Here is a 12319-nt window from a genome sequence, read left to right as displayed (position 1 = left end):
CCATGAAACTGCAAAGATATCTTAGGTTTGTTTAATACCATGAAGTTTAAACAACTCCAAAGAAACAGATGAAAAATTTCAGTTGGTGGCATCTTTGAAGCCACTCAAGATAACTTACATTAGCTATAAATATTTACAAGTCAAACTCATACAACTACCTGCATTTTCAAAACATGGAAAGCTAGAAAATCAATTCTAAAGTTATTTAAAATCAAAGAGATCAAAACTGATTTGCATTACTTAATATTTATTGATACAAAGGAAAAAATAATTTGCAACAAGCTATGTATTTACTATTTACACAGAAGAAAGATCTTTAAGATCAATGAAACAACCTGCCCCTAAAACTGGAGTGTCAGATGAAAACCTTCAGTGTTCTTCAGAATTCCTTTGCATTATATGATCTTCAATTTGCAGGTAAAATTATGGGGAAGAGGTATCCAACAATGTATTTCTTGCTTTTGGTCTAAATTATAAAAAGAACAGAAATTCGTTCAAATGAACACAGTTAAAAATAGGCCTATCTGTGCCATAATAGTGGGGAATTACCAGACAGTAAAGTGAACAACAGCAAATTGTACTCACAGCAGCAAGGACATCAGAGCATTCACCTACTTCGGTGCCAAATCAATAAAAATATTAGTATAATTTCAATTATGCTCAAAAGAGCACATTAGCCTAATTTAATTTAACTAACAGTGGTCTCTGACAAATGTGTTCATCTGTGCAAAATTTGAAGCTGTCAAAATCACACCTGGTTGTGGCATTGACACTTGCTCTGCATGTATTTTCTTATGCTATTTCTAATTCAAAAAGCTGTATTCTGTGAAGGACTTAGAGGCCTCAGTATTTAGCGTGCATGTGAGTTTCATGTTATTTTTATAGAAATCTTGTGTGTATTTTAATTCATTTAAACTCAGGTTTACCCAAACGGTCCCCAATCTCTGGTCCACAGTCCCAAAGGTCACGCAAAACTGCTTACAGTCGGGAAAATATCCAAGAATTAAAACTGTTGCTGAGAGAATAACAACGTCTGATGCAACTCACCCCACCAAGTCACAGCTGAGGACTGCTACTCCACATGTAGAATTATATGGGAAAAGCAGCCACTTGATAGCCTGGACTGCACAAGATGCCAAATTTCAAGTTGGTTTAAAGCCCGCACAGAATGAAGACTGCTGTTAAAAATTTTAAGTGGAAATAACACTATCAAAATACATTTTTGTAAAATGTTACGTGCAGAAGATTGTTAGCTAATTCGCCCAAACTGAGCAGTGGACTTCTCATCAAATCCAGGTATGTGTCTGCCTTAGAGAGACTCCTCAGGGCAAAGACCAGAAAGGGGAAGTCAAAGCTGACAGCTGCAGCAACAACTCAGCATGCACCTTTTGTCCTTTACTGTGAAGAAATGGATAGCAGTGGCCATTCACCAGCAGCCAAGCGCTCTGGCACACCCCACACGGATGGCCTGCTGTGCAACATGGAAAAGGCTACTTTCCAGTTGAGGTGTAAAGCATCAGGGTCTTCCCAGCACAAGCATGAACTATACTTCTAGAAGAGCAGCTTCCACAGCATGGGAGTCTCCGACTTCACAGGATGGCTGAGATCGGAGAGAAGCTCTGGAAGGCATTTGGTCCAACACTTTGCTCAAGCAGGACCACCTGTATCCAGTTGCACTGGATACAGGTAAGCTCTCTTTTGCCACATACGAGCTTCTGTCTCCTGATCTTTTCTGTACCTCTTGACCTCTCCACAGCTACCACAACAGTGAGGATGCCAAGTGTGTACACAAATACTCTAACATGCTTTAGAAATACACACTCCCACCCATGGCAGTGGGTAAGACAGAACAGAGATAAAAGGTTCTGAACTATGTAGACAGAGCAGTTCCACATGGAAGGATATATCAAATAAGCTTGGCAGGTCTCAGCTCCATCTCCAAGAGAAGTGTATGAAGCTGATCCAGAGGGGCCACCCAAGCTTTGCAGCTCATTCAGTCTAGACTCCCTCTTAGACACCGCAGAAACATCAAAGCCCAGGAAGATTACTTTGTCCTGGCATTTACCAGAATAGTCAAGCAGCAACAGGGTGTGAGAGGGCACTTACATCCACAGCACTTACATCTGCAGCAGTGGGCATGTGCTGCCATGCTAGACCTCTGTGCCAAAACCAGCTGGTGCCAAACTGCATTCCCACTGGCAAGAGGAATGAAGATGTAAGAGCAGGTGAATGCCTGGACTAGCCGGCCAGTACAAAATCAGGGTATGGCATGGTGCCTAAGTGATGGCCCTATACCTTCCCACTCTCTATTCCATCTCTCTTTCAGTCACTAAGTTTGGTTTTGATTCCCAGCACGCTAATTCAGTCTCAACCACCTCCAACAAATTGGTTTTAGACACATGTACTCACCTGGAGGAACATAGAAGGAGTCTCCTGTACTCAGATAATATGATGTCTTATGTAATGTAACAATAATTTTGCCACGGATAATATGGAAAGCCTTAATGAAAGCCAAAGGATTCTAAGATTAGCAATGCTTCCTTTGCAAACATTTCAGAAAGTTATCCAAGAAAACATTTGCACACATGTTGTAACAAAGATAAAAACCTGTCATGGTTTGAGATAGTCCCAAAATCCAATTCCCTAGTTCCATCCCCCTCCCACATCTCAACCTAATGTGAGATGGGCTTTTCCAGACAAAACACGCCAGACTCAAAGTGGGGGAAAGGGAATATATTACAATGACTGTACAAATAAATATCATATCACATTATACACACGATCATAACTATCTCTACCATGACATATAGTATTTACAATGGATCAGATCTCCTCTCCCCTCCAAATAAAAGTCCAGGAGGGAAAGAAGGACAGATCCCTTCCAGTCCTTAAGCAGCAGCATCTTCTAAGGCAGCAGGTTCTGTCTGTCTTCTCCACATGCAGCAGCTGATAGCTGGCTTTCTGCCAGCACTCATGAGGGAGATATCCAAGCTCACTCCCTCGGCCCCCTTGATGCAGGTAAAGGGGTCTTCCGTGGGCTTCGTAACCCCAGACAAGGTCATTTCACCACGTGATATCACGAAGACACAGGGGGGTCTTCGTGACGGTCTGGTATCTCTTGCAGGAGACTCAGCTCCTTGCTTGCAGGGCCTCTGTGCCCTGTCTCTCAGGCTGTCACCGTGGCAGCAGTGTGAGGGGGGGGAGCCAAGGTCAACTCCCCCCGCATTCCATCTGGCCGTCCTGGTCCAACTCCGGGACGTCTCTGAGCTTCTCAGCTCCTCTCTCTCTAGTGCTGCATGTCCAAAACTGCTCTCCAAAACAGGAGTCCTTGTCCCTCTTCTCCAAGAGGGGTCTCAAGGGAGTTTTGGGGGGCTGGTACAGTCTTACCCCAAACTCTGTCTCTCTGCTGGCTCTCTTTTTCCCGGCTCTCCTTCCAGGAGTCCTTTCTCTGGTGCTGCATGTTGCTTCTGCTGCTCCTTCAGTTCAGGTTCTTATCTCTGGCTCTCTGCCACCGTTTCTCTGGTCAGTGTCGGCTGCTGCTCTGTGACCATGGAGAAAACATCTCCCGGCATAACTACAGGCACCTAGCCCAGCTTTATGCTGTTCCAGGTCCCCGCAGCCCCCCAGCCAGGGGCTGGGAGGCCCACAGAGCCCAAGGGGCTTAGAGCCCCTTCCTCGTGGCTCTACAACATGGCCACCTCTCCTAAACAACCAAACTTACAACTCTCCTCTTCCGGTGTGGTTGTGGTATGTTTACATTTTTGCAGGCGCGCCCATTGGGCAGAACTTCAAAACTTCCAAGGGTTTCCACCCCTTGGGGTCTACCACTTTTCTTAGCCTCTGGGGGAAAACAAGATTCAAACCATGACAAAACCAAAATAAGCTGGCAGAACTGCAATCCCTTTTTTCCCCCACACTGCTGAAAAATAAGATGCACACCTCAAAAGGGGGATGGGGTCATCTTATTTATTTGATACTTCTGTCTTGCCTGCAAGATCTACACAGTAAGTGCACATAGACATAAAGATTTAGTATGACACAGAGGGCAATGTTCATGCAAAGTACCTCTAGCAAATGATTCATTAACATTCATGTGCATTAAGGGAGGGAAAGCCCCTGGAAAACCCATCAGCTTCATATGTTACTTCCAACCACACTAAGATCTCCTGTTTACACAGTCAGTTTTATAAAAATAAGAAAAAAGCACACTTACTATTGTATCCATGTGGACAAACTGGTGTCCCTTTTCCTTAAGTGGTTTCAAAATCAATTTACCAGTTGCAAAAACAGATGTATTCAGATTTTTGTATATTTCTACCGCTTCGTCTTTGAAGGAGCAAGCGTGACTGCTTTCAGTGTTAACACATTCTACAGAAAAGTCCAGGAGATTAGCATTAATGCTCTCATATAATTAGTCTTGTTATTTGCTCAATGCATTACATATTGTTTTAGTGCAACACCTTCAAAAGCTATATTCAATATTTAGCTGAAAAATCAAGACACTTTTTGTTTTCCTCAGAACTTTCTCCAGAAGAGCAATGACTATTTCAATAGTTTACCTTTTTATGCCCAATGTGGCATGAACAATTTTTTTCTTATCATTCTAAACACAGCTTATATAATTCACAAAGTCCCTTGGCCACATCCTTCAACTCACCTAGAACTACCTCCTCATTTGTTTCTGGGTCCAGTACAACGGTTGGCTTAGAAGTATCAGCTAGGTTGTGATCCAAACTTGCAGGTATCTCTCTTCTATCTGAGGAAACAAAGAAACCAAAACAAAATCAGAGAAATTATCACCATGCATTTTAAAAACTTATTGAACTACAACTTTTTCACAATTCTAATGTCACATGTTAAGTACTTAAACTTGTTTTAATAAGTGAACTAAACAGACTGAATACACTTCATTTAAATAAAAGGAAACCATCCGTAACAATTCCTTGAAAATGTAAGTTTCATTGAAATCATTTCTGTGTGTAATAGATGAAGGCTCTCTAAATCCTAAGAAACTTGCCAGGGGAATGCCAACTATTTATCCTGTGCTATTAACAACAGTATTTATTCAGAAGTATCTGTATTTTCAGAGAAGTGCTTTTCTAGCAACAGATGCTGAGAGGATATAAAATACAGGATGAAGACTAAGTTTTTTTGCTTTTACCTATTGCTGATAAAGGAGATTTAAGAGATAAAGCATTCTAAAGACTAAGTGCATGTCCAATTTTCCTTTTCTCAAGAAATACCATTACAGGAATCTCACTGTATGTTGTAAATCTGAGAACTATTTCTATAATAAAAAGGATATAATAAAAAGGATTTTTCCAGAGCAGGAAATATCCTAAGAATCAATGACAACTCTACGCTTTTCAAACAGAAAATAGATGCTAGAAAATGTTCACAACAGAATATCCCAAAGCTCTCTTGCAGAATTCTCATAAGCAGACAATTTTAACTCTACAACGCACAGGAAATTTCTTTAAATGCAACCAGAAGCAGTATGTTAAAGGCAAGCTGTTGCGCTTTGTAGGCACTCATGGCTGCTTAAATACCCTTACACCAAGACAGTCAGAGGTAGGAAGAAAGTTGCTGTGTTTGAACAGCTCTGTTCCAACATAACCATCTCTGGATAAAGAGAAGCAGCATCAGGTGTAACTCTATAGCTATAACAACAGAATTTTTATTTTATCAATAAGATTTGAGAATTCGTGCTAGAAATTTTACTCAGCTGACAGTCCCTATATATGCATCACTAAAACTGAAGGATGTGAGCAAAGGATCTCTGAGGATGGATGTCTGTTAGAGAGGAAATCGATCACTTCTGGAAGACAGTTCAAATGCACCCAAAGCAACCAATAGCTCTTGTAAGATACAACATAAACAGTCACTACCAGTTCAGGTTCACATGCACTGCAAATTATTTATATTACAACGTAAACTGTACTTGATTGATCAAGACCAGGATTCTGTCTCCCATCAGTGGCCAAAAGCAGGTACTTCTTCCATCCCCAAAAATGCCATAACAGAGCAATGGCACTTCCATGGAATACTTCCCACCTCTAACCTGGAACTCATACATATTTAGACAGTTAAGTCTCCTGTTAATATATCTAGATCTCATCTGGAATCTACACAAATATTTTTGTCCACAATATTATGGGGCAAGGAGCACATAGTGAGAATGGCCACCTTATTCTGCTAAAGAACTCAGCTCTCCATATCTTCCTGCCACACCTTCTAGTTCTTGTGTTTAAAAACAAACATATAAAAAAAAAGCCAATAAAACAATTTATTCCTATTTCTCTTCTCCACACCACTTGTGATTTTATAGGTCTTTCTCAGGCCACCACAGAACTCCCCTGAGGGCTGAGGAGTCTTCACTACGTAGTTGCTTCTGCACAGAAGTCCTCTCATGTTTTTGATGAGCTTTCCCTGAACCTTCTCTAGTCCTACCACTTTCTTCTTGAGTTAAGGGATAAAATTCACATGAAACACTCTAGAAAATCAGATATTTTTACCAACAGTGACCATTTTCTTCCTTATTTCTCTGATTATTATTTCAGCCCCGATTTGTTTTAGAACTGTGTTAGGACCATATGGCATTATCCATTCTTGTTAGTATTTGTTTTATTAGTTCTATAACTTCACTGAGAAATGTTTCAATTTCAAACAGCAGTTCTAGACAGTCCCCACAAAGAAAGGTTCTCCAACATTGAAACATCTTCCAGATTGCACAGCAAAAATAATTTAGCATTTGAATTTTGACTCTTTTCTGAACACTACCTAAATATTTATTATCTTCTGGCCACAGAGGCTCTAGCTAAGCTTCCTCTTCCTGTTTGTTTAAACACAGATTTATTGCCCACTTTGAACCATTTTATGCACTGTTCTTAAAGCTCCCTCTTCACCTACCATGTTGTGGTTTTGTATTTAACCTACAAAAGCTTGAGACTCTACTAACACCATATACTGCTTTTTTAGATGTGATATTACAGGTATCAGTAAAACGACCACAAGTTTTTATACCTTAACTGTGCACATTAGCATCACGATCTGAACACAAACAGAAGTACAGTTTATTTTTTTTCTACCCCTGCTTTAAAGGCACAACAATACTTCTGGGTATGTTCTGTATTTCTTCCTTTCTTCTGAAAAGTTAACGTTTTTATAATAAGAATATACAGCATTGCTACAGATAAAGTAAGAACAGGTTTTTCCACATCACGTTAATAGATTTTGTTATAAAATTATTTTCATCCACAGAGAGAATCAAGTGTTACAGGAGGAATATCTTACAGCAATAGAGTATTTGATTACAGATAACTTTGTTTTTAAGTATCAAAAGGGAAAAAGTCTGTGTTCGTACTTGTTTTGTTGGCTTTCTGCTTGTGACGATCCTTCCTCTGTCTATTCTTACTGCGAGATTGTGTTTCTGGATGCACTAATCCACTAATCACAAGCCCTCCGGAAACAAAAGGAAGTTAAACAAAGCTTGCTAACTCACAGTAACCTTAAAAACTTACACAACCAACAAGCATTTTAACCGAGCATTTTAACCTTGGTGTTGAAATTTTCAGACAGCGTTAGAAAGCCAGAACAAACCAAAAAGCTTTTCATTATTAAGGCAACTTGAGATATTTTGAAAATAATATTTATCAAATTTCAGTCACAGAGCATTTCAGAAAGCCATGATATGAAAGCAATTTTTTAAGAAAAAATATCAGTTTTAGGAACGCAAAGAAATACTATTCTCAAGCAAATTAATTAATTAAGAAAAGACAAAATATTAGGCTGCATTGGTCAGAAAAAATCCAAGAGAACAAGATATATTTGTTCACTTAGGGAATTTAACACTGAGACTGGATAAAATATTAGAGTATCTGCTCTGGAAAACAATCCTCACACAAAGAGAAATGCTCCAATGAATGATCCAGCAGATTGTCTCTTTTTCCAGTATCATACACAATCTCTGATGTAATAAACCTACTAGTATAGAGAAACTGTTCTGCTCTTCTCTAAACAGTGAAGGCAAAGTAACTTAACATACTCTCCTGATGCTATTTTCAGCTGACAAGGGAATATCAGGAATGAAAAGGACTACATAGAAAGGTGACTAAATAGCTAGTGACCATAAATAATCTTTAAAAAAAAAAATTACCCAAAAGTAAGCCTCTCAAAGTCCTCCTGGCACAAGATCAACCCACAGATTTTTCTTTACTGCCCCATCAGAAGGAAGCAAATAGGTATTTTGGAACTAATACCTGAAGAGTTCATAGTATAGTTTATGCGCTCGCCTCTCCAATATTCCAGAGGTCTCAGCCGTATCCTTTTCGTTCGACGAACGTTAGGTGTGTTGGAAGGCATTACTAATTTGAAGGATGACATAATTCATATTAAACATGAAAGGAAAATTCAGAGATGGAAAATATTAAGTATCCTTTCCTGTTTTGCTGTATCACAAGGGGGGGTCAGCACTTCCCAGCTGATATTTATATCACATTGCTATTGTGACAGGAAAATGGGATCCAAATATTGACAAAAGCCCTCTTTTGCATACATCACTATTTCACTCTCCTTTTTCTTAAACAATCACCACACTGACTTTATATTATACTTAGTTCTATGTATCTTAGTGAATCACTGAGACATGGACCTTAGGAGCTCAAGCACAAGGACAGAAAACATGCTACAACTGTGAAGACAAAGCTCTCGACAAAGACTAAGGACCCAGCCTAAATCTGAGGGATTTCATTAGCAGCAGTGGAAAGGCACTGCCTTAGTTACGGCAAGGGGAGAGTAAGAGACTGCATAAGCAGCTCCTCCTCTTCCAGATTCACAAGTCCCATTTCTGAGGTCCAGAAGAATGGCACTTCTGCCAACAGAAACTCCACGTATTTCCAAGATTTCTCAGATATTTATCTTCAGATGTACTTATTACATAGTCTCAACTTTCAAGTTGTCTAAGCTACCATATAGGAATACAGTAAGATATATTTTAGTATTTGGAAGGAAGACTAAAAGCCCTTTAAGAGCTAAGAGCAAATTAGTCAAGATATTTAAATGTTAAAAATGGTAAATATAAAAAAATTGATGAAATAGTTTTTGAAGGTAGACAACTAAAGTGTTGTGCATAAAATAATAATGAAGGCCATAAAAAGAACCCAATATAAAACAGACAAGCATGGGACTGCAATCGACTGCACACGCATTGTTCCATCCTATCCAGACTCAGACCACCACAGAAGGCAGGTTATTTGCACCATCAGTTATACTGCGTAAAACTAATACAAACTCTTACTGTTCTCACTGAACTGTGGGTTTGTCCTGACTCAGTTGTTTAGGAATACATTCAGTGCAGGTAGCTCAGTGTGCAGCTGCACGCCAGTCTCCTTCAGCAAACTTTACATCAAGTTGGAAATACATTTGTATTTACACACTAACATTATGATATTTTAAATAATCTTACCTATTTTATGCCTTGCTATGTTGTCTGACAATGGATCTCTCACTTTGTAATTCAAGTCATCAAAAGTCTCTGTAAACACATTCAAAAAACCACCACCATAGGCATTTAATATTCCTGACTTTTATTCAATATACCCACTAAAAGCAACCAAGGGTAATACAAGTCCCAATGATAGTGTTCCCGCTTAACACATTTTGCTATAAACATGTATGAAACCCAATGTAGATAAGCAGTATATGTAATCAGTAAGCTTGAAATTACATGAAAACTATATATTCAAGTAAATATTCCTCAGACCTATCCCTCTTGATAAAACACACATTGGAAAATTATGACAAAGTGCAAGGTCAATCAGCTTTATATCACTCAAACCTAGCTTCAGAACAAACTTCTTACAAGAACACACACAAAATTAGGTCTCTGAAGAAGGCACCGCATGAACTAATAACATTCGCATATTCACTTTTGGCTCTAAAATACTAACAAAATGACTTTTTATCTCCAAGGCTCATGTTCATTATGACAACACGTACAACTCATGTTGTGAAACTTAAAATCCAAACCAACCAAACAAAACTTTTAAAAAAAAACAGACACCACAAACCAAACCAACCAAACCAAAACATTCTTGGGTGAACAGGCCATCGGGCTGTACACTTTGGTCCAGGGTGGCCTGAAGTGATTGCATTTAGTACCATCACATGGCAACACATCAAACTGGTACAAACAGAGCCTGAAAAATGTGTTCAAAATATTTTGGAGCGATAACTTTATCCCAGTAGGCTTGATGCCAAACCCTGGAGGGTTTGTTCTTCCAAAGCTAACACAACATAAAGCTGGCATAGCGTACCACCTACTTGGACAGAAATGTAACCACAGCCAATAAAATCCACATTTGTTCTGGACAAGCTGAATACAACAGAAATTACTGAACCATCAGTTACAGTTTATAAGAAGCTTATACATAAAATGCAAGAAAATATCAACTTTAAACATTACCTGATGATGTATCATACTGTTCACAAGACTTAGTGCTGGAATCAAATTTATCGCAATGTTCTAGAACAGGCCCACTGCAAAAGAATAAAAAATAAACCTGCTTAAAGATGTTAAATGTCAAAGGAACATTACAGCACTACCATATATATAAAAGTTAAGTTTTTTTCAGATCATGTGGTCTGGGTTTTATTTTTCTTTTAAACATCTGTCTACAGTGATTAGACACTAAAGCAAATGACTGCTAGTTAGAAATCATAGGTCTGAAATTCATCAACTCCTCCTCTACTCAGTCACCAGGCAGAAAAATTAGTGTTCACACCTCTTCTCTAAACAGGTTCCTTAAACTTCTTTTTTTCTCCCTTCCAGAATAAAGATACTTTCTTCTGTAGCATTACCTTTCAAACAATTTTCCATATACTGTGATTATGGTACTGCTTTAAAGAAATATTTTGCATACTATAAGGAATGGACAGTAAAATAGTTTGTCTTTGTAATGAGTAGTCTGCCATGAAATCTCCCCCATAAAATGACAATTTATATGTGTGACTCCACCAGAGATTCTTTAGCAACCAAATCACTTCTAACAGGACCTCTCTTGCAGCCTTAGCATCAGTACCCTTCACCTTCCTTCTTCCTCCATCTGTGGCTGTGCTTCACTGCTTTTACTGTGCCAGTGAAGTTCACCTGTTATCCACCTAAACTCCAAAAGATGCATTTAAATTACCTAAATTACCAAAACTACACTACAAATTCATCCAAGTAAGTCGGCGGTAGTCTCCCTTATAATTAAAAACCCCAAATTTTTCTGCAGAATGACTGCTTAAGAATTCAATAAATTCACAGACTGCCACTCCTGTTTGCTTTGCTTTGTCATTAAGTTCCCATCCCGTGAAGGGGAAGATACATGCCTATCTACATGCAAAAAGTTTGGATCATAGATACAGCTCTATACCCCACTTAACGGCAACTTTATTAGTACAACTGCTATTAGTTCTAGGGGCACTGGTATTTCTGTTCCAAAATCACACACTAATGTGGAAACAAACCTCAAAGGAAAAAAATCCCCTAAGGCAAGAAACCTACTATGACCCCTTATTTATGACAGGAAGAAAAATTTTACTAGTTTATTAACTGTATTAATGCAGTATTTAAAATCCTCAAGCATGAATTACAATTCTTTTCTACTAGGTGCTTCACTAGTAGAGCACAGAATGGGGTAGTACTACCAAACTCTTCTGTCTCAGTGGGGCAGAAGTGAGATTAAATTCAAGGTTTTCAGACAACTCAAGAAATTACCTTTCATAGTTCACAGCCTTCTCAGCCACAAAGGAATATCTAGAAGAGAAAAAATTATTCTTAGTACATTTTAGGGTTGAGTCAATTTTACTTAATGAAAGGAACCTGTAGGGCAATAATTTTATATCCTGAACAAAACCATAAAAAGACATTAAAAAAAATTAAAAAACAATGCAAAGAACAACTATTAAAAACTGGTTTTAGACTCCTTAAACTTCCGTCTTTAGATTGCCTATGACTAGAAAGTTACATCCACAAAAATATATACAATAGTTGAAGAATTAAATGCTGTATTTTCCAAATTTCATTTAAAAATACAACAAACCTGACAGTGAAGTTACTCTGTGGTGGTAGGATTGTATCTACTACACAAGTCTCACGAGAACAGTTTAACCAGCACAAACTTCCTCATGTAAAAGACACTAGATTTGGCACCCACGTTTGAGAACAGGATGTTGACTACACCACTTGGTTTCTCTATTAACTATTTGACCAATCTCAAACTATCTCGTAGTTCAATTGGGCCATCACTGCTTAAAAGTTAACAAGGTGTGTTTAATT

The 12319-nt window shown here is 38.6% G+C and overlaps 1 protein-coding gene across 1 annotated transcript in view; it reads right to left on the bottom strand.

Annotated features, from left to right (window-relative positions):
- Positions 1 to 227: 227 nt before the first annotated feature.
- Positions 228 to 12319, bottom strand: part of LOC113997190 (centromere protein C-like) — a 29176-nt gene continuing 17084 nt past the window's right edge. Inside the window, 9 exon segments of the mRNA XM_039385753.1 lie at positions 228 to 466; positions 2410 to 2500; positions 4214 to 4368; positions 4658 to 4756; positions 7364 to 7459; positions 8259 to 8363; positions 9464 to 9532; positions 10463 to 10536; positions 11759 to 11797. Of these exon segments, the coding sequence (XP_039241687.1) occupies positions 396 to 466; positions 2410 to 2500; positions 4214 to 4368; positions 4658 to 4756; positions 7364 to 7459; positions 8259 to 8363; positions 9464 to 9532; positions 10463 to 10536; positions 11759 to 11797 (799 nt within the window). The 3' untranslated portion in view covers positions 228 to 395.

The sequence above is a fragment of the Pipra filicauda genome, unplaced genomic scaffold, assembly GCF_003945595.2.
Source record: "Pipra filicauda isolate LSUMZ 115617 unplaced genomic scaffold, ASM394559v2 scaffold431_size579624_pilon, whole genome shotgun sequence".
NCBI classification, from domain to species: Eukaryota; Metazoa; Chordata; class Aves; order Passeriformes; family Pipridae; genus Pipra; species Pipra filicauda.
Note: the sequence above shows the minus strand (reverse complement) of the source record. Positions and strands in the feature narration are given on the sequence as shown.